The sequence below is a fragment of the Mauremys reevesii genome, linkage group 2 (genome assembly GCF_016161935.1).
Source record: "Mauremys reevesii isolate NIE-2019 linkage group 2, ASM1616193v1, whole genome shotgun sequence".
Classification (NCBI taxonomy): Eukaryota; Metazoa; Chordata; order Testudines; family Geoemydidae; genus Mauremys; species Mauremys reevesii.
In genome coordinates, this window is record NC_052624.1 from 232,487,239 (window position 1) to 232,515,090 (window position 27,852).

General features: G+C 40.8%; 1 protein-coding gene across 1 annotated transcript in view; it reads right to left on the reverse strand.

The window, feature by feature from the left end:
* Positions 1-5,529: 5,529 nt before the first annotated feature.
* The window catches only part of ELOC (elongin C), a 28,348-nt gene continuing 6,025 nt past the window's right edge, over positions 5,530-27,852 (reverse strand). The window contains exons 2-4 of the mRNA XM_039525792.1: positions 14,355-14,414; positions 12,295-12,438; positions 5,530-6,387 (exon numbers count right to left, since the gene is read on the reverse strand). Coding sequence (XP_039381726.1) covers positions 6,197-6,387; positions 12,295-12,438; positions 14,355-14,358 — 339 coding nt within the window. The 5' untranslated portion in view covers positions 14,359-14,414 and the 3' untranslated portion in view covers positions 5,530-6,196. The remainder of the gene's footprint in view (positions 6,388-12,294; positions 12,439-14,354; positions 14,415-27,852) is intronic.

Consider the following 27,852-nt stretch of genomic DNA (forward strand, 5'->3'; position numbering starts at 1 on the left):
CAGATATGGCCAGTTTCTAGGCCAGTCCTAGCTAGTTCCCCAGCTCCAGCCCATTTCCCCTGATTGGGGCTGGAGTAGCAGGAGCTGATTACGGCTTCCTCTGCCACAGGGAGGTTTAGGTTGGACATTAGGAAAAACTTCCTGTTAGGGTAGTTAAGCACTTGAACAAAATTGCCTAGGGAGGCTGTGAAATTTCCATCATTGGAGATTTTTAAGAACAGGTTAGACAAACATCTGCTAGGGATAGTCTAGTTATTACTTAGTCCTGCCTTGAGGGCAGGGGCCTAGACTAGAGGACAGATGTCCCTTCCAGACCTACACTTCTATGATGAATACATCTCACTGAAAATGAATGTGAGTTGGGTATCTAACTCCTTTTCGCCTTTGAAAACTTCTCCCTAGTGACTTATTTGGGGGGGGGGAAGAGGGGGAAGATCAGTATGTTTAAAAAACACTTCTGTACGTAGTTCTTCCAAAATCAGTTTTCATATTTGACAGTCAGTTGAAGAAAACTTTTTTCAGAACCAGCATAGTCAATTATGTTAATTATGGCATACGTTGAACACAAGGGCTCAGAAGTTACTCATTGTTAATAGCTTTACGATACTCTATAGAAAGTACAGCCAATACTTAAATACATTTTTCACTTTTATTTTGAAAGTTTATGAATTAAAAGCCTTCAACATAAATCCAAAGTGCATTTAAATGGCTTGTTAACTGCTTAATTGTAAGTGATTCCAACCTTGTAACTGATAGAAAATGAGGAACTGAGATAGATTAACGATATATAAAACAGCTTATAAAGCTAGTACATAATTAAGATAAGACTGAAGGAGAAAAGATGACAAGTTCATTATACAGCAGTATAATGGACTACAAGTTTATGAAACTTCAAGGAGATGGTAGAGACCTCATATAAATACCAGAAAAGATTAAAAAGAACTTTGCAAAGAGGAGAGGCTACATATTATCAGAATTGTGCAGTCTTAGCCAACAAGGTTACACCATCCTAAACAGAAGTACCCCCAATTAAATATTGGCAGATACAACAGAACAGCGTATGGCAAAACAAGAGACCCTAGAAAAGGATGTTCTGAGCAAGTGTTTATTGGCAGCATAAAATGCTGAAATTCCAAAAGCAGCAGAATGCCCCATGACATTTGAATGTAGAGATAAATGGAGTTTAGGTTTTGAGAGCAAACCCCACAATAAATGTGCAGTTACAAATATGAAACCAGAAAACAGATGCCTTCTTCTCTCATTGACTATGAAAAGGAAATGCATATAGTAAACTTATTTTAAATGGACTCCAATTTATATGAAGTAAGATTTGGGTTCTGAATTAAACACATCAGCTTTTCAAAAGTGAAGCAGTCAGATAGCCCATACGAATAAATCAGTCCTGATGCTTTCAACAAATAGCTTCTCACAAACCAAACCATCATCTGGACAAGAAACAAGACAAGACAATATTTTTTTTTAGTAGTAGAAGAGCTGCACGTGTTTGAAGTTAGAAATTTTAAAATTTCTATTTTTTAATTCAACTGGTTCCAGCCCCTAATGTACATGCACTTATACCAGTTTAACCTTTGCTTAAATCAGTTTAGGTTAATTCTATAATTTACTAATGTAAATCAGCATAATTTGCATCAGTAAATTATAGAATTAATCTAAACTGACTTAAGCAAAGGTTAAACTGGTATAAGTGCATGTACATTAGGGGCTGGAACCAGTTTAGCTACATCTATTTAAAATAGCTCTACACTGATGCAATTTTTCCTACTGCAGACTAGGCCACATAGCCTGCTGCTGAATTATTAGTAAGAGCTAAGATTGATCACAGATAAACATCTTGCTAACTTTCTGTTGATTTCCTTAGGAAGGACCACAGAAATACTAGAACATGACTACAGTAAAAATACTGCCGTGAACTGAGGTTTCTACATCTATTAAGATGCACTGTAGATCTGATGATTCTCATCTACACATCAGCTTCACTTGATAAGTAACTTTTAGACACATACATTCTTTTGCCTAAATCATAATTTTTTATTCTAAATTAAATACTTCTCAGAGGGTACTTACTTAGATTATGAAAAACTTGAAAGTGACTTAGATGTTAGAGAGACATTCACCTGCAATCTACAACTTTCACGTAGCTCTCCAGAAATAATTCTGACGCAAATGATGGAGTGCAATGGACTGGAAAAATCTGTTAGTTCAGCAAAACACTACTTCTACGGAAATAGTGTTTACATGAATTGAGAAGATAGCTGAAAGGAAGCATGCACGCTAAAAGCAGATCAATCTTAGGCATTTTTCAGATAAGCTCTGTTTGGTATCAAATCACAAAACATGTTTTTTCAGAGCTCAGACAAGAGATAGTGAACTTGAGTTTTTAAGCTAAAGAATTCACTCATGTTTTAACATTTGGTTAGAGTGACAGAAGAGTTTATGGCAAACTAAGATTAGAATTACATATTACCTATGGTTACACATCATGGTGATTTTCAAGAGAAGAAAGTTACAGTGTTTAACTGTTAAATGAATATGAGAAGTTGGTGATATTTCTAGTGGGAAAGGAAAAGGCCCAACTGGCAAATGAATGCCTAACTGGCAAATAAATCAAAATCTCACTACAGAGGTAGTTATTCTAATTCAATACTATTCTGGAAATTGATTTTTGGAGCCAATATGGAACTGTAGATGCTTAATTCAGGTTTTTATTAGTTAACAGGATATCCAAATCATTCATTTCAACTTGGTAAACTCTATCATTTAGTGTAATTACCAAAAACACATGATGTTGAACTAATGCAACTGTGTCAAACTTCCCAATTTAAATTTCTGGATGGGAAGTACTCAAAAACTTTAGGTTCATGGTACACAATTAGACTGGTTAAACTAGTATGGTTTAAAAGGCATTTATTGATTAGATAAAAAGTAACCTTTGTATTGTATTTTCCATGTGGCTGCTCTACTTAGGTTACTCACACAAGCTTCTCTCAAGAGTGAGTTGTCAGAAAAACTACTTTTTAAATCTTCTTGGATGTATACCTTTAAACCATGTGCAACATAGAGTTCACAGCGTTACTATTTTCTTATAACATTGCCACCATTTAAGCGGCTTTTAAAAATAAATCCAATTCTAATAGAGTTGATATGTTGTTTGTCACAAAAGCATTCTTCAAAGCCAAACTACTTTTTCCATGGGGGAAAAAACCTAACCAAATGACATTTTACTGTTTGCTAACTGCAAAGCTTTGGTCCTTCTGTCTTAAAAGAACATAGTCAAGTAATTTAAACCCAAACCTGATTCACCTTAAGATAAAAAGTTATTAGCATATTTCTCCCATTCAATCGTCAAGATTGAAATTACACCCTCCCATTACCCTCCAACTAGAAGAAACCACTATTTTTGTAAGACCCATACGAGGACATTGTGCTTTTGCTGACTCTGCAGTAGCAGTTGAACTGTTCTAAGAGCTGTTGACACCAGATACACAAAAACACAACATCCATATGTTGGGACATAAAAGTGAAAATTAGAAGCAAGTTTGCCTCTGTTTCATTAGATGAAAGGTGTAGAGAATATTTACCATGTAAGCAGATCTATTCAGGTGGTGGGAAGGAAACCATTTTTTCCAAGCTTAATGGATATTACAAACAATCAAGAAAAAGAGCAGGCAGTCCCCTTTGGCTGGATAAGATGTGTACTATACAAACACCAGCTAAACTGAAGTGCTCATATTTCACATATTCTGAGACCATTTGGCAAGAAAACGCACTTTGGCTATATTTGCATAAACACATGCAGCTCAAAATGGTAGCCTAGTTAAACCTTGTGGCATATGTCCCTTGAACCTGGAGATTTAAAACAACAAAAAATTATATAGCCAGTTGAATGGAATTCTGATGGTTCAAGTGCAAAGCTCCTTTTGTGGCAGGCCATTGTATGTGGAAGATGATCAACCATGAACAAATTACTCCATCGTAACTTACATAGAATTCTATTGTGTCCTACAATCAAACTGGAAATATACACAACCAAAGAAGATTTATTTCCCAGCTATATCTAGCTGATGTCTAGACTTGGGTAAATATTTATCATATGCTTTCAATTATGGCAAAATTACAGATGAGCATACCTTAAAAAGTTCATTTTGGCACCTAGCAGTCTAGATTCTTGTTAGTATATGGGGGGGAAAAAAGTGAGCTGAATTTAAGAATAGGCTCTTCTTAAATTTTTTCAATACTTTCCACTTCCAGATACATTAGAAATGTTACATGGTTTAGCAGCAGTTTGCTTCTGTTATAACAAGCAGCACTTAAACATGGGAAAGTTCTGAACATCCTAAAGTCCAGATATGATTTTGTTGAAAGGTTTTGGGTGGGTTATTTTATCCACACTGGTTTACCCATCTGTAACCCAAATATCAATTTTATAAATTTTACAATTTATTCACTGCATAATTGTGAATGTGATTCTGCATATAAAAATCTGCTTAAAGATAAGCAGTCACAAACCAACAAAAATTAAATTAAGTTTTAAAAATTTTCCATTATGAAATTTATTTAGAACTCAGGGAGTAAGTGTTGCAGGTTTCCATTTGTCTATCATCATACCCATGTCACTATCAAGTAAATTGCACTAGCTTCCCCGCTGCCCCCTTTTATTTGTAGGTTAATTTTCTTAAGAGCAAGAACATTCTGCGCAGTGCATTCTTGAACACTACTGCATTTCCTGGGTGCTCAAAGCCATTTTAGCTTCTGCTTAATGTCTCATACCAACACCCAAAGCACAAAATATTTACACAAGAATACAATAGCTATTGCATTTTACTGCTGAAGTTAGATTTATCATCCTCTTCTAAGAATTATTTTGGTAGTAAAATTCTCCAGCCTTCCTCTTAAAAGAAAGCAACTTATTGTCACACTGTTCACCATGTTTGTTTTATGGAATCTATTTTTGTGACATGAGAGAAGGTGTATGGCAGGCAATTACCAGCGGGAACTGAACAAAGGACAATTACATGTTCATTAAAAAAATGAGTTAATATCATTGGCTTGCCAATCCTTTCCCCTTAAAATCTTAGTGTAAACATTGGACATATTTAAGAAATCTATGAAAGATTCTCAAACATCTGTTTAATACCCCTTTACTTCAATGAAGAACGAAAGAGCCACCAATATTCAGCTTTTCTTGTATAAACAATGGGGAGGCAGGGGAGGGGGGAAAAAGAGGGAAGAGAACTACCTCTTTGGTAGCCATATTTAGGAAGTTGAAAATGCTTTGATCTAAGAGTAAATACAGAGTTTACATAACTGATCACAAACAGTGGAAAAGAGCCATTATAGGCTATTATAAATCTTGTATATTAGGTCAAGTGACAGTACATTATGAATAAACTTACATTTTATATAGAACAGAGGAGAGTATACATACACTAGTATTAGTTACTAACACGGCTCTTTAATTCTTTCTAATTCCATTATCAGAAGGGCTGCATTTTTATTAGACAAGTGACCTGAACATTTTAAATTGTTCAGAGGGGTGAGTTAAGTTATGACTAAAAAATAAATCGGGTATACTTTTCCATTTCTAAAACCATAGCTAAATTTTAATAAAAACCATAAAAAGTTATCCTAGATACTGTTTTCAGCCCAACGTGAATGTTTATGCCAGTTTACAAATCCTTGAAAAGGGGATTTATAATGCAAGTGCTGATATAACTAAAGTTATAACTATGCTAAAGGGACAATTACCCTGTAAGGTGATAAAGTTCAGAGATTTAGAAATTGCAACAATAAGAGAAAGTTAGAAATGCTAAACACCTACACATTTAGCTAATATTAGCTTTTAAGTAGCACTGGCTTAAACTCCAGTATTTTAAAGGATCATTGCATTAAAAGAAAGTTCTGCCACACCTAAAGGATAAGGCATAGCCATCTACTAATTGGCATATTTATTTATTCATTCGTCTGTTTGTGAAAAGGGCCTTATTTGTGTAAGCAGCAAAACAAATATAAAATTGAATGCTTGCTATGCAACAGATCTGAAGATAATTGCCTCTGCAGTGAACTTTACAGTTCTCAACCGCACATACGCAGCATGCTATATGAAAAAAGTTACTAACTGAACTACAGGTATTAAATACTGAAAAAAGTTTTACATTTTTATTATAATTTATTTTATTTAACAATCTAAGAAGTTTGCAGCCATCAGCAGTTCCAGTGCAATTTCAGGTGCAATTGGGAATTCAGGAATCTCCGTGGAGCTGTTAGTGTAGCGAACCTTGTAGGTGAAATACATGCATACTTTGGATAGGACATGGGATGGAATCTCTCTAAAATTCACCTCATTTGTTTCATTTTCAGCAAACTGACCTGTTTAAAAAAAAGGAAGAAAGAATCAGCATCAAAATTCCCTTGATAATGAACACATTTGTATTGCATGTGTCCAAACTCATCTAGACTATTTCATGTTAGTGTAGTCCCTTGTTAGGAATTAGACATTTTCCATGTACAAGCTGTACAGTGAATTAAGACATGCCACAGTTACTGGAACCAGGGACATAATTTCCATCACCTTTTGTTTAAAAATATTCTGTTTGTTTGGGTTAATGACTTCCTACAAGCAATACGAGGAACAAAGGTTTGCTCCTGATCTCAGTCTATGCTGGGAGTGCTCTCTGAGAGTAGCATATTCAGCCCTGTAAGACCCACACTGATGTAAACACCTACAAGAAATAAGGTCAATCAATCATGACCATGTGGCCTGGATACTAGGGAGAGATAGGTTTATTTAAACAAAATTAAACAAACCTTTCAGGTGATTTGGAAACATCCAGTTGTACAACAGGGGCACCACATGACCCTACTTTTGTTACCATTGCACTTCCTTCCTTTGTACAGTTTGTCACTTGCTTGTTGTGTCTTGTCTTTAATTATATTGTACGCTCGTTAAGGCAAGAACCATATCTACCCTTTGGGTGTTTGCCCAGCACCTAGCACAATAGGGCTCCTATTATCCCCGCAGAGCCAATACAGCTTTTGAGAGTAAAACAGCTTCTATTTCCAGCTTGAGAATGTTCAGCAGATTTGATTACTAATTTCCAGTAAATTACATCTGAGCAGGACTACTGAAGACAATCCAGCCCAAATTTCATGGGAAGAAGTAGGAAGGCAATGCAGATTTTAACGTACTTTTTAAAGCCATGCAACTTAAATAGGGAACACCCACATCAAATAAATATTCAAGTATCATTGAAACCAAGATCCATTAAATGTTTTCACTTTTCATAATCTTCTTTTACAGGCAAAGAGGGTCCACATAGGATCCACATGTACAGAACATCTCAAAGAACCAGTTATTATAAAGGCAGAGGTCCCCAAACTGTGGGGCATGCCCTTCTAGGGGGGCACTGAGGAACATTTCGGGGGCATAGGGAGGGAGCGCCACCTAGTTGTTTCTGGCCCCAGCCCCAGCCTGGAGCTCCAACGCTGGGTGTCCCAGTTGCCAGCCCCCTGCCTGTCAGCCTCATCCCCAAGGCCCACCCCCAGCGGTGGCCCCAGCCTCCTTACCCCTGTCCACATCCCCCCAACCCCCATCACTCTCAGCCATGGCTCTGGGGGCGGGGGAAGGATGCGGATAGAGGAAAGGGGGGCATGAGGTAAAAAGTTTGGTGACCAGTGGAGGAATATCCTAGATCTACCATAGCTGAAATTTGCAGAGAAACCACATGAAATTCCATTCATACATTCACCAACCACTATTCAGTGGTGTCAGCCTCCAGATCTGATGCTTTGTTTGGTTGGGCAGTACTACAGTCCTTATTTAGATAAGCTCCTAGATCCCCTCCTCCTAAAGAAGTGGACTCCTTACTGATCACCAAGATCCACATGTACAAATTCTCAAAGAAGAGAGAATACTTGATTGATAAACAGACCTCAGTCACCACTGAAATACTTTCCTGACTGGAAGAAAAAGGAGAAGATGAATAGAATTCATCAATAGTAGGTGCTGTTCCCCTTGCGGGGGGGTGGGGGTCACTGAAAATGAGGAGGGCTCACAGATTTTCTGTGTGACCCAGGTGGATGAAAAGAGTTCTTCATAAATCAGTACTCAGGCAGGTTTTGAAACTATGGATAGTGAAGAGATATCTAAAAGTGGTGACACTAGTTCTGGGATAAATCTGAGCTCTGCTGGATTAACGAAGAAAGCCCTGTAAGGTTGATGGTATTGGGAGCAAAGGTTGGTGCCACAGATCTTTCCATAGTTGGAACAAAGTGAATGTCAGAGATGATACTGTTGAATACAGTACCAAGAGCTGTGCAGCAGAAGTTCATTTTGACTGGTACAGGATTGGTTCTGGTTGCTGAACATTGTACTGGCTTCACAGCTGCAGATTTAGCCAAATCTCTGGAATGAAGATTCCCTGGGTTTTTCTTACATGGTACTGGAAATTATGAGCAGTGCCAGAACCAGACTTGGAGCTGTGCTCTCTTCTCCCATGGACAGGGAGGATAAGGCAATCTGAAATTCAATGTCAAAAGAACTCAAAGACCGAATGAGTACTCTTTGTTCCCTGGGAACTTGGAGTGACATCTTTTTTGGATGGAGTACTCGCTGAATGAAGTTCTGAAGGAGATCCAGGAACAACTTTTGAGTCAGATGCTCTTCTTATGGATTTCTCCATTAGGAACCACTTTAAGTGTAGCTCCTTGGCTTATTAGATGCATTTTGAAAAAGATTTGCAAACTGCACACATTGAGGAGGATATGGGCTTTTCCTAAGCAAAAAAGTCATTTGATGTCTCTCTCATTCAGAGAAATCAGCATGTTGCATGATAGGCAGGATTTAAAAAAAACTGGAGATTTTGACTCATAGTGCTGGTAGCCACAATACGATGGCAGCTAGCTAACAAAAAAAAACCAACAACCTAATTTGGGGACATTTTTTTGCCAACAGGCTGGTGGTAACCAAGCAAACCACAAAACAACCACAACAAAGTTGTAGAGAAAAAAAAAAATGAAAGTTGGGTACAGTAACAATGTAACAAGATAGGACTACTGTAGGTCAGAGGACAAGTAAGCTGTTATGACTCATGAGCACAGGCGGCAAGAAGGAACTGAGTGGCAGCTAGGGCGGCTCTGCCCTTTGTTGTCTTGGGAGGAGCAGTGCAAAGGCATGCAAGGTGCATGCATGGCCCCAAGGAAAACTGCTGGTTAAAAGATTCTCATATCCTGTTTGTTAGGTGCAAATGCACCCAGGAGTGAGATCCACATACACAGATATTCAAAAGTATAGTTAACAAAAGCTGGGTTTTGATTTAATGGCTCTGGAGACAAGTGTTTTTGTGACACTTTCGGCCAAAAACTCATGCAATCAGCCAAATGAAAGTTGGTGGAGGTGTTTTGTATTGTTTTTTGTCATCTTGTGATGTAGTCTTTACCACATCTGGACCAGACTCTTGCTCAGGATATTCCAGCATAAGCTGTTCAGCTGGTGTTCCTGCCTATTTTGATGGTATTCAGAATGAATATTTTGGTGGGTTTTTGTTAAAGATTTGATAGACTGGTGAATTAAAAAATGTGAATCTAATCACTAATTAGAGAAGAGCCAAAGTGGTGTAATTAGCCAACATAAACCCCCTTCCAGTTTGGATAAGGCCCAGAATCAGTCTTGAGGTGACTTCATATACCCAAATTTAAGTCTGAATGCCCTTTTATCCCTGAAATTTAAGAGGATTCGGATGCAGTTTGGTTTAGTTTTAATATAGGTCCATATCCCCAGATATAATGTGTCTATCTGGCAGCTAGAATCTTTTCATATGTAAACTGTTTTACCTTGATGATTTTTATACATAATGTGCTCAACCATGGAACCTGATTATACCTCTTTTATAGAGCACCCAGCTCAGGTGACTGGACTCTTCGTCCTTCATGCTGCTGTAGCTGTTTTTGATTTTTAATTGGCAAGCCCCACCCACAGCCATGTACTACTATTTGCAGATCTGGGACAGGCATGTATAGGCCCACCTAAAACTAAAGGATCACCCTCTCAGCTAAGGGGAGGAACCACTAAGCTTAGGCTACAAGTGAGTGTGTGGCACAACAAAGGGGGGAGGAAGGGGAAAAAAGAAAAAGAAAAAAAGCTACAGGAGTGAGGTCAAAGGTTGAAAAATCAGAGAACCAGAAGGGAACACCGAGCATAGAACCCCAGACAGCATCTGCTGCTCCTCAAAGGCATCTACAGAGTCAGTGGACACTCCCCAGAGGAACTCTGCCCAGAGATCTGATTGAATGAGGGACCGGAAATAGACCCCACAGTCACAGAGTGCCCCCTACATCCAGCTTCCTTCTCCTGAAGAGACAGGTATGCATAGATCAGGAGGTGTGGGGAAAACTGCAGCCAGAACCCTCAGTAAGAGGGGCTGCAAGATGATGCACTCTACACAGATGTGTGCCAGGGTCTCCCTCTCATCACAAGAGGGACAGGCATCAGGGGAGTTCATGAATCACACTAAGTACACGTTCATACTCATAACTCCCCAAAGGAGCCACCAACTAATGTATCCAGTGGGTCGTGGAACCAGAGTGGAGTACAGATTGGCTCAGAGTTCCTTGCCCTTCTCAGGTGGCAGCAGGTCTCACAATGTGGTGCTGGGGTAGGACACAAGTGTACATAGATGTTTTCTGGGCACAGTTTGGAAGTGGACCAGCTGGATGTCGTGCAGCCAGCTCAGGTGGTTGTCAAGGGCAGCTGGGGAGAGACACTCCGCAGGGGCCCAGAGAGGAGTTCGGAGAGCCAGGAATGAGCAGGCAGCACCCTCCTGCAGGGCCAGCTTGAAGAAAGGGAGAGAAGCAGGAGGCAAGGCTGCCCTGAACTCCCCTGCTATAGCCCATGACAACAAAGTAAGATAAAGGCTGTGTAACTACACCAATATTGACCACAAAAAACAACCACCCAAGAAATCATGAGCAAGCCCCCAAAATCATGAGATTAAAAAACAAAAAACTCCTCTCTTCTGTGCCAAAAAGATTGTATTGTGGTTTTTGGTTTTTAATTTTTGAACTTCCCGTGCCCAGCCCCAGTGTGCAACAATTAATGTTGCCCCCTGTCCCAAGTTTATTGGGAAAGGTGATTTTTTTGCCCTTGCTACAGGAGCTCTCACCTCATCATTTGCCCACCCCCTGCCCAGCAATTAGTTCTCCCAAGTCAATCCTGTCCTCAGCTCCCTCATTAGTTCTGCCCATCCCCGCCATCAGCACATTACTCCAGCCTCACCTCTGCTCTCCTCCTGGGGGTTCTTTACCCTTCTTTCCCAGGGCTAGGGGCTGCAGTGCTGTCCCCTTTCCACCTTCCAAGATTGTGGGGGGAAGCTCCAAGGGCTCTTCACCACCCCACACCCCATCCCAGGCTGAGTGCTGCAAGAAGGGAGAGGGGAGGTGGGGGAAAAGCAGAGGTGCTATCCTGTCCCCATTACTCATATGAGAGGAGAGGGAAGGAGGGAGCAGAGCTGCCCTGAGTTGCTGGGTTCTTTAGCTCTTATGTCCAATCCCATGAGAATGGCTTTGAGTTTGGAGGCAGGGAGGAGAATTCCGCCTGCAACAGCTCTACTGATTGTTTAGTCCCAGGAGGTGGGGAACTGGAGCATATGACCAATCAAAAGACTCATCTGTTAGAGCTTGGGCTTCCTCACAGGATTAGGCTCCAGCCGTGTCCATCACTCACAAAAGAATCATAAATGTTGGCAACAGTGCAGAGCCCAGACTTCTCCAGAACCCAGAGGCTGAGTAGGGATGGAGCAGAATCAGCACATCTGGTGCACACTCCAAGTTTCAGAATGTACCCACCCCAATGATATCCAAGGGAATTTCAAGATGGGGATTGTAGCAATTAGTTTTGGCTACCAGTAACTGACAGATTTTAAAATGTAGCCTTCTCCTAATCTTAATGAATCCTCTCCCCCACATACATGCCATTTGAAGGAATGGGAATGGGAGGGGGAAAATCACTACTGTTTTTGTCTGTGGAAGTAATTGTAATTGCTTGTCTTACAGTAGCACCCAAAGAATTCATATACAATTAGCACCTGATTACATATAACTGATAATACAAGACTTGATAAAGCTGAATTGTCTAAGTAGGAACAGAAACCAATCTGGACTGGGACAAATCACTATTCATAATATAAATTCAACTTTTATATAACAGATTATACAAATCCAAACACTCCACAGAAGTGAAATAAATGAATTACAAGATGCTACTAAACTCATTGCACCTACCTGGACCACTCAACATAGCTTTTATTGTTCCTGATGTTAACGCATGCTCTCTTTTTACAATAAACTCATGACCATCAGAGGATATCAACTTCACATACATAGCATCAGGGCCTTCACACCCACCGTATGTTTTCTCTTCTCCATCTATAATAGAAAACAGATTCACTGATACTTTCAGAATATCTGGTTAGTACTTTCGTAGTATGAAGAAAGCTACCACAGCTTATGCCTTTATTACAAGCATGAAGTCTCAGTGCACTTACCTTTGAAAGACCAAAGAAATAAGGAAATGCAAGGTAGCAAAGGAGAGGGTGGAGGATAACCCAAAGAAGCTGTTTGTTTCTTTTAAAGTGAAAAATTCAGCAGACAGCAAAACGTAAAGCTTTGTGCCTCAGAGAGCTAATTTAGTTTTAATATACTGTTACTGATCTCTCCCCTCATTCCCTTGTCCCTGACCATTGAGTCAAAACACAATTTCAGTCATTTCTAGAAAAAGAAATAAAGTCCATTCAGGGTTATTTTTTTCCTTTATATAAATAAAATAAACCCTGCCTCTCAAATCTGAGACTATACTTTCTGCTTGCTCTGAAGTGGCTGTTAAACATTCCTCATGAAGTCGTATTACCAGGGAAAGGTCATATTTCTAATGTTAATACATTAGAAGACAGTAATTAAGAATTTGCCAAATGAAGAAGAAACAGCTCTTCCTACAGGCATTGTCTGTTGTCATGCTTTTAAGAGGGTAATTCACAGAATAAAAGTCTTTGCCTGGTATTAACACATTCATTTAAAAAGGAACTCCAGTAACTTTAAAAAGTCAATTTAAGGAAAGTTTACTTACTACTGCAAGTAACGAAAGTTTACTGCAACAAAGAGTAAACAAAATGTTCTCTTTATTTTCAGTTTCTTTTCTACTTTGGACAGCACTCTGAACAGTTTCCTCTGTTTATGTGACTCTTTCACACAGCAGAAGGAAAAATTAATTATTTAAACAATAGTAAATGTCACTGTAAAACTACAAAATTAAGCAGAGAGCTTAGCGGCAGGCATAATAGCTGAAACTCCTCTCCCTCTCTTACCCCTCCCCCAACCCATTAATTAGATTTCAACTTGTGTCTCTGGCTGATCCAGGGGTAAGACTGCAGAAAGATTCAAACAAGTTTCAAAACCTGAAGGGATGATAAAAGGGAAAAAGGCAAAATACCACTTTAATCCAATTTAAAATTAGAAGTTGTAGTCACGGTCTCTTTTCAGGTAGCATGTTTTTCCACAAAAATAATATACATTTACATAAGTTACTATAGTAAATAGGATTAAAGTAACTTTAATGAGAAGTTAATGAACTGTATATTCTACATAAGATTTCACTTTCAGGGTTGTATTAATCTGCTTATTTATTTTAATTTTTACATAACCAATAGGATGCTAGAAACCCTCAATATCTGGGGTCAGTGCAATAAGAAAAAGTCCAAGTATGATTATAAGGAGGCTTAGTGATAAATTTACTTCCTTCCAGCAGAATCCAGAGGTGGTAAGAGAATAGAGACGTACTTTTGAAGACTGGAATTTAATCAGTAAATGTGTGTCATTTCTTCCTCCACCCAAAAACAAATCAATGATTTCTATTGTTAAGGAAACATTAGAGATTAAGTGTACCAAATATATACTGCACTTGTACAGATTCTTGTTAACAATTATGTCTTGCAGTCAGTTAGGAAAAAGTGGTTTACTTTCAGGACTATCAGGGTTAATCAAAATAAAATTACTGTATAACTATTAGATGAGGATTTTCCATGAGTTACCGTTACTGCAAAAGCTCAAGTTGCTAAAATTATTTTCTCACTATGCAGTCATTTGAATGGAAACAGATAGGGCAGCTCCAAGCACATAAAATCAAGTTAATTATGATGAGACAGTAAGCAAAATTAATCGTTATGTAAAGCTTAAAAATGCAACCTCCAAAATTCACAGCCCTTTCCTTCTCAATTCCATTATCTAAAAGCCCAAGATGTTTCATGTTTTAAAAAAGTGAAAAGATGTTTGTTAAAAAATTAACTTACCCATTCTCTCTTTATTAAATGTTTATTGCTTTGCGACAGCAGCTTTCACAGTAAGATGGTCTGAAAACAAAAAGTATTGATACAAGTGTCAAAATTATTTTTTTGTAGTAATTTCATAAGTCAGAGTTTAAGTGACCTACTATAAAGATTGATGTTCCAGTCATAAAGAAAACTTTAATGATGATATACAAGTCTGACTGAAGTATTCAGTCGATTCAAGTTTCAGGATATGTTCCCTATCAGATTCTCACATGCTTTATGAAAGCTGAGTATGTGCAAGATTTCCAGATTTTACCTTACATGTTGTAAAAATAAAGTTTTAAACCTTTAGTAGTCAAGGGTGTTAGAAATGTTAGTTATAGTTCTAGAACTTTAAGGGAGAAATCTGTGTACATAGAATTTGTTACTACAATAGCAAAATTCCTGTAAGATAAAACAGAAGAAAAATAAGCACTGTGTGTCACAGTGCAGTTAGTACTGGTGAAAGGTTAAAGGCTAACAAGTGTAGAAACTGCAGCCTTTATCTGCAAAATAATTCCAGTATGGACAACAGCAATTCAAGTTTCTTTATATTACACTGCAGTTATGCTCTGGAACAGGGGTGGACAAACTTTTTGGCCCGAGGGCCACAGCTGGGTGGGGAAATTGCATATAGGGCCATGAATGTAGGGCTGGGGTGCAGTGTGCAGGAAGGGGCTCAGGGCAGGGGGTTGGGGCACAGGAGGGGGTGTGGAGTGCAGCAGAGGCTCCGGGCAGGAGTGCAGGAGGCATGTGGCAGGGGGCTCAGGGCAGGGGGTTGGGGTGCAGGAGGGCGTGCAGAGCACGGCAAGGGGGTCAGGGTGCAGGTTCTGGCCTGGCATCACTTACCTGGAGCGGCTCTGGGGTGGCAGCGGGGCTAAGACAGGCTCCCTGCCTGTCCTGGCCCTGCACTGCTCCCAGAAGTGGCTGGCACTACATCTCTTCAGCCTCTGGGGGAAGAGGGGCACAGGGTTCCGCATACTGCCCTCTCTTGCAGGTACCTCCCCCAAAGCTCCCATTAGCCGCGGTTCCCCGTTCCCGGCCAATGGGAGCTGCGGGGGGCGGTGCCTGGAGGCGAGGGCAGCGCACAGAGCCCTTTGTTCCCTCTCCCACAGGAGCCGCAGGGACGTGGTGCCAGCCACTTCCAGCAGTGGCACAGGGCCCGCGGCACTACAGGGGTGGCAATCAAGCAGGCCAGATCCAGAGCCCCAATGGGCTGAATCCAGCCCACAGGCCGTACTTTGCCCACCCCTGCTCTGGAAAAAGACAAACTCTAGGACAGCTTGAAAGATAAAATACACTCACCTACTTACCAACCCCTTACATTTATTTGGGGGTAACCCTGGAAACACGAAAATGAACGCATATTAACAGAATGTTGTGGGCTTCCTAGAAACTCAGGAAAACAGCACCAAGTGAAGTTAACAATATTCTGTTTAGTTTCACAGACGCTATTCAGAACATTGTGGACAGTAATGAAACTGTCAAGAATTCTTAACAATTCACTCTGCTCCTTAGGAAAGCTATAAGTAACAGCAGAGGCAGGCCCTGGAATTATTCACTACGGAGAAGGACCATAAAATAGAGGCTAGGGAAAGGATAGAGTACCAGAGACCTCTTCCCCCTTCCCACCATCTCCCACACCTCTAACGGACGGATAGAAAAATGGAGACAAGAAACTTTGTGGGAAAGCTGGAGATGCAAAGAGAAAGCCCCTTTTCCTCTCCACGAGTTTGGGAGGTGGTCACTGAAGCTTGACATTTATAATATACCTATTAGCCAGAGGCTGATAAAGAGAGCTCTAGAATCATAGAATACCAGGGTTGGAAGGGACCTCAGGAGGTCATCTAGTCCAACCCCCTGCTCAAAGCAGGACCAATCCCCAACTAAATCATCCCAGCCAGGGCTTTGTCAAGCCTGACGGTAAAAACCTCTAAGGAAGGAGATTCCACCACCTCCCTAGGTAACCCATTCCAGTGCTTCACCACCCTCCCAGTGAAAATGTTTTTCCTAATATCCAACCTAAACCTCCTCCACTGCAACTTGAGACCATTACTCCTTGTTCTGTCATCTGGTACAACAGAGAACAGTCTAGATCCATCCTCTTTGGAACCCCCTTTCAGGTAGTTGAAAGCAGCTATCAAATCCCCCCCTCATTCTTCTCTTCTGCAGACTAAACAATCTCAGTTCCCTCAGCCTCTCCTCATGAGTCATGTGCTCCAGCCCCCTAATCATTTTTGTTGCTCTCCGCTGGATTCTTTCCAATTTTTCCACATCCTTCTTGTAGTGTGGGACCTGTGACGAAGCGAGACTGTTCTTAATGTTTCCTCTAAATACTGTGTGAGTGCCTCAGTTTCCTCTATGCATTTCTTAAGTCTCCAGTGTGCATAAATTGCTGACACTTTGTATCCTAGCAACAAATGGCTGGGGCCCTTCCCCCCCGCCGCAAGAGGAGGGCTAAAGGGGAACAAAGAGCAGGTGACCCCTTGGCCCGGGAAAGAGACAAAGGCCAGAAAGGAAGGGCTGGAGGGGGATTCAGTTTGGAGCTGGCTGGGGACTGGAAGTGAGGGCAGACGGGGTGGTCTGACTCGCTGGGCCCCAGAATGGACCCAGCTGAGGGGTCCCATTCTCTGTACCTACAAGCTCTGTTTTAGACTGTGTTCCTGTCATCTAATAAACTTCTGTTTTACTGGCTGGCTAAGAGTCACATCTGACTGCAAAGCAAAAGTGGGGGTGTGGGACCCTCTGGCTTCCCCAGGACCCTCCTTGGGCGGACTCGCTGTGGGAAGCGCACGGAGGGGCAGAGGCTGCTGAATGCTCCAAGGAGAGACCCAGGAGGTGAAGCCGTGTAAGCTTCTTGTCCTGAAGACAGTCTGCTCCAAGGGAGAGGAGGCTCCCCAAAAGGCCTGACTGGCTTTGTGGGGAGCAGTTCCAGAGCATCACCTGGGGACTCCGTGACAGGGCCCAAAACCAGACACAATACTCCAGATGAGGCCTCACCAATACAGAATAGAGGGGAATGATCACGTCCCTCGAGCTGCTGGCAATGCCCCTACTTATACAGCCCAAAATGCTGTTAGCCTTCTTGGCAACAAGGGCATACTGTTGACTCATATCCAGCTTCTTGTCCACTCTAACCTCTAGGTCCTTTTCTGCAGAACTGATGCCTAGCCATTCGGTCCTTAGTCTGTAGCAGTGCATGGGATTCTTCCATCCTAAGTGCAGGACTCTGCACTTGTCCTTGTTGAACCTCATCAGATTTCTTTTGGCCCAATCCTCTAATTTGTCTAGGTCCCTCTGTATCGTATCTACCACTCCTCCCAGTTTAGTGTCCTCTGCAAACTTGTTGAGGGTGCAGTCCACGCCATCCTCCAGATCATTAATGAAGATATTGAACAAAACCAGCCCCAGGACCAACCCTTGGGGCACTCGGCTGCTAACTAGACATGGAGCCACTGATCACTACCCATTGAGACCAACGATCTAGCCAGCTTTCTATCCACCTTATAGTTCATTCATCCAGCCCATACTTCTTTAACTTGCTGGCAAGAATACTGTGGGAGATTGCATCAAAAGCTTTGCTAAAGTCAAGGAATAACACGTCCACTCCTTTCCCCTCATCCACAGAGCCAGTTATCTTATCACAGTAGGCAATTAGGTTAGTCAGGCATGACTTGCCCTTGATGAATCCATGCTGACTGTTCCTGATCACTTTCCTCTCCTCTAAGTGCTTCAGAATTGATTCCTTGAGGACCTGCTCCATGATTTTTCCAGGGACTGAGGTGAGGCTGACTGGCCTGTAGTTCCCCAGATCCTCCTCCTTCCCTTTTTTTTTTTTTTTTTTTAAAAAAAAGAGAGGGGCACTACATTAGCCTAGCTTTTCTAAATAGTCCTGAACCACATCTTTCTCCACAGAAGGCTGGTCACCTCCTCCCCATACTGTGCTGCCCAGTGCAGTAGTCTGGGAGCTGACCTTGTTCGTGAAGACAGAGGCAAAAAAAGCATTGAGTACGTTAGCTTTTTCCACATCCTCTGTCACTAAGCAGAGTGGAGACAAAATCCAGTAGAAAACACAGCTCTTTCCAGTGGCTAGTGGCAGAGACAATTAACTTCTCACCAGGGACCAGCTCCTGAACGTTACTGGGGAACCTCCCACCTTTCAAATTTCTCAGCAAATAGATATAACAAGGCCTGAAATTTGTCAGTCTCTGCATGAGAGGGTAGTTCAGTCTGCATACCTATTCATGCCATCTGTGTTTAGTGAGACTAAATTGTGCCTGGAGGTGTGATGAAAAGAATGGAAGCCACCGTTCAACTCAGTTTACAAAGGCCACCAAACAACATATTATTCCCACTTTACCGAGGAAAAAACTGAAGGAAAATTTTTGTCTCATAGACCAAAGCCAAATTTGAACCAGTAATCTTATAGATGAGAAGCTCCTGAATATCACATACTTCTGAGTCTAACATTTTCTGAGGGTTAAATTGTGCACATGGTCATAAAAATTCCCTATTTTCCCTGTACTCACCTTGTTTTGATATTTCCATGGGAACTCCCCCAGAGAAGCCATAAATGTTGCTATTCCTGCATATAGCATTTCCTCAGCAGCAGTGTAATACTAAAACAATCCTAATTTCACTTTGTAGGCTGGAAGCACGTGTAATGGTAGAAAGGTTAATGTAGAAAGGTAAGAGAGGTGTCAATTTATAAAAATCTATAGAATCATAATTTCAATGTTGTCACTTGCTACAGCAGGGGTCAGCAACCTCTGGCATGTGGCTCGCCGGGGTAAGCAACCTGGCGGGCCGGGCCAGTTTGTTTACCTGCCACATCGGCAGGTTCAGCCGATCACAGCTCCCACTGGCCGCGGTTTACCATCCCAGGCCAATGGGGGTGGCAGGAAGCTGCAGCCAGCGCATCCCTTACCACTTCCCGCAGCCCCCATTGGCCTGGGACTGGTATTGATCAATCAGCTTTGTTTATTATGCAAAGAATAATAATGAGGCACTTGTTAAGATTTTAGCATCTAACCAGAAGTTAGTTGAATCCATCCACAAATGGTTTGCATATAGTTACATAACATACCTGTGTTTGAAATAATTTACCGAAGTGTACAGGACTTGCGAGACCAGTTCCACACATCCAGTCTCTCAATAACCTACTGCATACGACGGAGAACTGCAATATCGCAGAAGAGATCAAGCAACTTGATCAGGTTGAATCGACAGCAAAGCCAACTTTTGGGATGATACGGTGATACATGAAGATGGTCGAGTCTTTGCTGCTGTTTATTCGATCTGTGGGACTGCTAATCGTAATTTGTACCTTGCAGCACTGGAAGACTATGTGAAATACTTTTTTGTTATAGATTTAATCAACTACTCTGCAATGCTTGCCTGGTACCTTGCTAAAATAAGAAGTGCAGAAGAGTCTGACACTGACATATGAGAAGAATTTTGAAAAAGAAATTGGGCTGTTAAAAGGTCGTCAGTTTCCTTCTGTGCACTTGGTTCAGATGAAGTCCTAGAACAGGGATAGGCAACCTATGGCACGCGTGCCGAACTCGGCACACAAGCTGATTTTCAGTGGCACTGACGCTGCCTGGGTCCTGGCCACCGGTCTGAGGGGTCTGCATTTTAATTTAATTTTAAGTGAAGTTTCTTAAACATTTTAAAAACCTTAGTTACTTTACAGACAATAGTTTAGTTATATATTATAGACATAGAAAGAGACCTTCTAAAAAGGTTAAAAATGTAATACTGGCACGCAAAACCTTAAATTAGAGTGAATAAATGAAGACTTGACAGCACTTCTGAAAGGTTACCGACCCCTGTCCTAGAACATGAAAACAGAGCAACCAAAGTTGTTGGGGGTAGGTGGCCATAACAGCATCCAAATGCTCTTTCCTGACAACCCAATAACTCCATCAAATTTCGAACAAAACATTAAGCATGGAAAATAACCCAGAAGTAACCAAGCACCATCTAGACTCATTAGGTACTGTTATATGCCAAGAAAGGGCAATTTTAAAGCTACAGGATGAGCTTACTCGAATCGTATTAGCATATGACATACCAGACCTCATTAATATCACGATGAAAGCAGTATTCAGTGATAAGATAGCTAAAATGTCAGTCGAATGGATACTTTGGGTTTTGACTCATGTGAAGCCTTCATGACCCAAAGAATTATCCAAGGCTCTGTCAATCTATGGGGCCCAATCAAGAACAGACTAAAGTTGTGTTTGTATGCAAAGAAAGTCAGAGCGAAGGTGGCATGGACTATTACAAAGTTAACTATAGGTCATTGTTTGCTTGTCTCCTGGTTATGTCCAGATCTCATCATGATGTTGATCTACAAGACTGGGAAAGTGTGAGTTCTCATTGGTACCACAATCAACGTTTGAATGCGACAGAACAATGCATATATGCCAGGCGAAAAGCAAATTAATGCTCCTCTTGCATGGTCTTCCTAAGCCAGCACCTACAGACAACATGACCAGTATGTTATGCTAGCAAAGGCCTTTCAATGTAGCAATCATACATGATATTGCTGATTAATAAGCTCTCGACAAAACAGAAACTGTAAATACCTGCCCAAGATTTGGCTGAATATTTCATTATGAGGTTACAAAGAAAATACTGGACCTATGACAAAAGTCCACCTCATGTTTAACACCTGTGGAGAAGAATCAATTAAAAATATGACTAGAAAGAAGACATTCTGTGGTATTGCATCTACCCAATACAAAAATCTTTTGATTCAACAAATATCTTCAATGTGAAGAAGCTGTCTCATATTTGCATGAAGGAAGAGTTAACCACATACTCTGCAGAAAATCGCTCCACTATGCCTTTACATTGCTCAAGCTCTTCAGTGGTGTTTCTTTGTACTTCCCATGAGGAGGCTGACACTAAAATTATCTTTCATGCCATCAAATGTCACAAAGGGAGATGCTACTGTTCTAGTGCTGAGAGAAATTACCCAAGACTTCAGCAAGATTCTGTTTCTGTTCCTCAGCAGGAGGTACAAAATTGCTGTATATCCCTCAGAGATGTGTTCCTATCATTTGGATCTGCTGCCGCACTGCCAGGTTTCCATGCCCTTACAGGATGCGACACTACTGGAAGGTTGGCTGGAAAGACCTAATTATTTTACTGGAAGGCATTTGATTCAGCCTCCAAAGACTCTCTCCTCACTCTAAAGGTGCTCAGAATGGCTGAGACAGTCATTGATGAGGTCAAATGGACTGTAGGCATTCCTATGCCAAGTTTACCATTTGAAGACCAACATTACAACACTTGCAGAGCTATGTTGATGGATGTTTTCCAAGAAACGGACAAATGGAGAAAAACTGCCACCAAAAAGGGGTGTATTTATACTTGCTATCAAGAGGGCAAATCATTAAGCAATGGCATGGCTCTAGGATGATCGAGTACATCCAAAACTACCCTCCCCTAGCGGATGTGGATATGTCTTTGGTGTGATCAGTCCATCCTTCGTTATGTCTGAAGTTACACAAGCTCCCAAAAATCAATCCTTCAGCTAATCAAATGCTTGTGTACAAAGACCAGATGATCACCACTCTGCAAATGTTCGGCCAGCAGCCTACCTTGTACATAGCAAGGATCAGTGTGACAACATGTCTAGCAGCAGTGCTGTAGACAGAGTCGACACTGACAATGACAGATGAAAAAAAAATGTTTTCAGTCCTACATGCAAGGCTAGCTTCCCTAGGATTAGCCAAGATGCATGTCTTTTATGTAAGCAATGCATCCCTGTGTGAAAGTATAATTAAAAAAAAATGTTGATTTTTAAACATTTGCTCAACTGTTTATCTACATAATTGTTCTAGGTTTGTCTATTCTGTACCATTGTGTTTGTGGGAGATGGCCTTTTGAAAGAAAGAAATGGGTTGAGTTATTATCAGAGGACATTATCAAAATTTCCACCAACCAGAAGACCTGAAGCTGGGGGAAGAGACTCCCAACTGCCACACCGCAAAGGGCGACATCATAGAAATTATGATTCATAAAAATCTACAGAATCAATTGACACCTTCCTTTCCCTTCTACCACTAACCATGGAATGAGATTTTACCACATTATGCTCCCAGACTATTACAACTCCTGTTGCAGTATGAGGAAAGCGTTCTGTGCAAGAGCCAAGTAGGTGTGATTCCCCACAGCTGGAGATTGGAGAGTAATATTTATCTTTCTTCCTCCAACTCTCTAGCAGAGGATCCCTTGTGCTTCCTCCCCCACCCACAGAACCCTTCCCTATACTTCAAAATGAGTAGCAGTGAAACTGACTAAGACAGCATCAATTCCCCTTTATAGCTAGGAAAGTACTTTGAACAGCAACAGCAGTACAGGTGTAATCCTGAGTAGGAAAAAAGCAGAGGGGTGGGGGGAAATAGGAAATGGCAGTGCAAAGGCAAGGGAGGAAATGGACGGAAAACAAAAGGGAAACTGGGTGAGTTGAACCCAGAAGGGACAGAAAATAGGCAACCTAGAGACAGCCTATTAGAATCCCTTTCTCCCTGTCAAAAGAGGCTGGGAGTGCTACAGAGGTAGCACATACTGTACTTATGGGAGATTATCTTGTGAGAGAACAAGAGAAGTACTGTTTTCCAGCAACTAGCCTCAGGTTAACTGGAGCAGATTCAATATGATCCAGAGCAAGCTGCCACCAAACTTTCCCCAGACAGTGGTAAGACTGTTGCGATAGGTGGTAGGGGGCTCAATGGAGCTTTCAAAAGGGAAACAGAGCCACAGAAAACTGAAAAATAAGCTGAATGAAGGCAACTGTATTTGATGTTGATACCTATCCAATTTGTAATTTTAATACCCCAATAACACAAGAAATTCAGAAGTAAAAAAAAAATTTGAAAGTGGTTAAAAGGGTGAAGAGTGAAGAATTTCACAAGTTATAATTCAGATTTTACTGCTTTCAGACACCTTTCCCCATATACAGTTTTTGCACACACACAAAAAAATCTCACACAGAAGACTCTACCCACAAGTCAATGCTTTATCCAGAAAGGATTACTTTGAAGTTGTCAGCTATACCCAGTCTTTCCCAATTGAGCTTTGAGTGGTCATAGGCATTACTTAATTAGTAATAAGTTAGAAATAGGCAAGTCAAGTAATTTAGTACATCCCCCTATAAGAGCAGATTTCTCAGAGTATATTTTCTAATTGCAGTTTACATTTGTGACCCAGGGACCTCTTGATGCCAACTAGCAGAGTGCACTGAGGATACAAAGAGTTCTACAGGGATCCCTGGTCACATATATGTATAATAATTCACAAAATTACACCAAAAAGGTGGCATATGAGATCTCTAAGAGCCAGTAGCCTACTGGCCATCAAAAGTGTATGTACAGATCATATTAAAAAAAAAAGAGTTATGTATCTATACTGGAAGTTAACTCAAAAGGTTGAGAGAATGTAAGGCAGGTAATAAGTAGTTGGGTTCCAGGCTGGGGGTAATAGAAGCTTTTTATTGTGTATTGTCTACTTCCCAATACAGGCCTATTTGCATATGGAGCCAAAATGCTAATCAAGAGAAAATTTAACGGAATAAAACAAAATAGCAGAAGGGGATCCCATTTGAGTAAAGAAAATGGATTGCTGAAGTATATCTGAGGGACAAAGATCCCCCCGGATCTTTTACCACCGAGGAGGCAAGCTGATAGTGTGACTTATCTTGTGAATGGAAGATCACAGCTAAGCCCGGCTGTAATACACTGGAAGGATTTTGAGTGAGCTTTGCTCTATGAGACATGAAAGTAACTAGGTATACATTTCTAGCTTCTAGAATTCGAGTTATGATTTTATTTTATATGTAACTATTTGTTTCCAATATTTCTACTTGCTATCATTTGAATCTCTACTCATTGTTAGATTTTTTTTTATAATGAAAACAAGCAAAAGTTTAAGTGCTGTCTGTTAAGCAGAGCTGCAATTTAAGGTGCACTGGTAAGCTGGGAGGTACCATTTCACAGAATTCACAGGTTAGCTGCTCCCAAAGAGCATCCTATGGATCAAGGGCTGGACATAAACAGGGGATGCTCAGAGCATGTCTACTGCTAACCTGCAGAGGGACCACGGAACCTGTGTTGGCTAGGAGAAAAGTGTTTGTGTTCCCTATGACCTGTGGAGTCAGGGAGCCGACAGACAGCAGACACAGATGAAGCTTCTTCACACTAAGGGCAGGTGGTAGTGAGGTGTCTCAAAACCCTGACTACCCCAGGAAGTGTCAGAACTTAAATACCATGTTTCTGCTGAAAATCTGGGAGCACCTTACTTCCCTCACTTTACAGAGGGAAAAACTGAAATCAAGGTTAAGGGCCAATTGTAGGGACCTAAATATGCAGAACAGGTACTTTTGAAAATTCCACTAGGCACCTATCTACATATTTACGGGCCTGAATACTTGTGGAAAACTTGCCCTAAGTGACTTAATCAAGATCACATTAAGTCAGTGCCAGTCAGGAAGAGGATCCAAATCTCCTAACTGCCAGTCACCTGCTCTAGTCACTAGTCCATGCTGCCTCCCTTTATTATATGCACATTCCACCTAAATAACAAAGATGAATACTAGAAATTCTGTTGGTTTCCACCTCTGGAGCATCACTTTAGGGTAGAGGCTTATGAGATATTACCAAACATGCAGCTAAGCAACCTTGCTTAACTCCCAAAGTGCATGTTTGTTTGGTTAGCAACAATTCCTACAGTTTCCTTTACATAAGCACAGAAAACACGAAGCAAAACATTTAGTGGCAAAACAGGAAAAAACCCTACAACAGAACTGTAAAGTGTTTACAAAGTTGCTAAACAATTCACCCCACCCAAAATGATATTTATATCTATTTATGATTTTCACAAAATTAATTATTTGAAAGACATGGAAAAAAGGTCACTAGTTTCTCTAAACCAAATAAAATCAATCAGTAATTAAAAATTAATCTTATACCAGTGCCTTAAATATGCTCTGTGGATGTTAAAATTCACATTTTGTAAGCATAAGGATTTTTATTCATTTATTGTACATAATTTCCCTGCCTCAAACTGTTTTACAGCATAATGTATGCCAGGTGCCTGATACCTTCTCCATAAACAGTTGCTGTTGTAGTAGCAGTTTAGCACTGTATACAAATGTGTACAGTTGTTTCAGAAACAAAATTAAGAAAGGTGCAATGTAAATCAGAAACCCACTCAACTCATCTCTCAGTGTCAACATCTGACATGTGGGTTCTGGGCCTCCCCCTTCTTCTCAAAAACTATTTTAACCATTTACTATCCACAACCGTTTGGATCTTAGATCTGGTATATCCTTGCAGGTTATGTATTCTCTACTGCACAAACCCAGGGGGACATGCTTTAAGTTGTCAACAGTTTTGACCAGGAATTGATATGATTGCAAAGAATCCAAAGTCAATACGACATCCAGGATGGTTGTTTTATATACCCTCTTTTACATAGAGATATACAGGATTATTGAGATACAAGGATAAAGTTAAGGTACCCCAAACCATTAACCCTGCATTTTCTATATAGTAACCACATTTTTCCCCCTTAACTTGAGTTTCCTAGCCGTCAGATGTTCATTTTTAAAAGCAAAGACACTCTTAAGCTTCTAAATACATATCAATAACTTAACTCTAATTCAACAGTGTTTGGGACTCTTGCAATAAGCCAACAGCTATAAACATTTCCTATTTTATTCAGAATTAACCGGTTTTTAATTAATAACGTATTGCTGCAAACCTCCCCAGCAGAAAATCTCTTAAATAAATATGATCTGAATACTAGAGACTTTTCCCACATGCCTCCAGTCAGATACTTCAAAGAGGAATACAATTGTTACCAAATAGCGAACGGGCTTTTAGAAGATGCTAAGTGATCTGCTTGTAGCAAGCGCTCAGATTTCAGTAACAGTTTCTCCCTGTAATAAGGATTATTGGAGGGGAGAGGATGTGCAGGGATTAGCTACAACAGTTCATGGAGTTTTTTTCAATGTAACATCAATGAAAATTGTTTACTGTTAATTCCAAATCAGAAGCAGAATGTCAAACTAATCTCACAGGAGGAAGTGTGCCATGAATTACAGAAATTTAATGCTTGCATAAGTGCTGAAAACAGATTCAGGATTGGTCCTGCATGATCTCTCCTTTTAACAAATGACAATTGAGGCATTCAAGACTGTGAAGGGTGAAATTAGTGAAGACAGAATAGCATCTTGTTTTTATCTTTCTTGTAACAAAACAAGAAAGACGATGAAATTAAAAGAATAATATATTCAGAATAATGAATAGAAAATTTTTAAAAGGCAGTCTCATGACAAATCTACTGCTGAGGAAGGCCATGGGTAAACTGTAGCTTGATAATAAAGAGGACTGAATGATGTTATAAATCACTTGAACATTTGCAACTACAAAAGTAATCAAATAATATGCTTCAGGATATTAGCCTGCAGGGGTCAAGACTTTTTTTTCCTCCAAGCTGTGGTACAAATATTACAATAGAGTAGGTGCTTTATATCTGTTCTTTGCCTCTCTGAAGCATCCAGATATGATACTGCTGATGGTAAGATACCATATTAGATTTTAAAAAAAGAATTTACATTGATTGGTCAAACAGGTAGGGTTACAATATAACCGACACACTCCTGAGAGGGTATTTTAAAAAGCCCCCTCAATTACAGCCCTACATAGACTACCCTGACCCTGGGTCCAGACACACAAAAGTAGGAGCACAGCACTCTAACCCCTTCAACACACGCCTGCTAAGCTGTCAGGCAGGGAGTGGAGGAAAATGGATAGCATCTTGGCACTATCATACAACCCTCTAGCCATTACCATGGGTGTCAATGTGCTTGTGGTATAGGTCAGCAGCAAGTTATTACCACACCCTTCCCCCACAGTAAGAAGAAATGGAGGGAGTTGTGCCTTGGAGGTGTGTTTGAAGCACAATATCACCCAGGCTATTCAGGAGATGTGCAATTTACAGACCACCTTTTGCTCAAGGTGGTACCTAGAAGCACCATTTTCCCCATAGATGCTAAAAAAAATTCATACTGGCATACGACTACTGGCAAAACAATGGAACACAGCCTTCAGTCTGCAAACTAAAATAATTTGGCGAGGTTTAGACAATATAATTGTTTAAAACTGCTCTCTTCAAATGTCATCTAAAGAAATCCAGCATCAGCTGCTAAGCATATGCAAGACAGACACATACTTAAAGTACTAGTACAGGGATTGGCAACCTTTGGCATGCGGCTCACCAGGCTAAGCACCCTGGCAGGCTGGGCCAGTTTGTTTACCTGCTGTGTCCACAGGTTCGTCCAATCACGGCTCCCACTGGCCGCGGTTTGCCACTCCAGGCCAACGGGGGCTGCAGGAAGCGGCGGCCAGCAAATCCCTTGGCCCGCACCGCTTCCTGCAGCCTCCATTGGCCTGGAGCGGCGAAC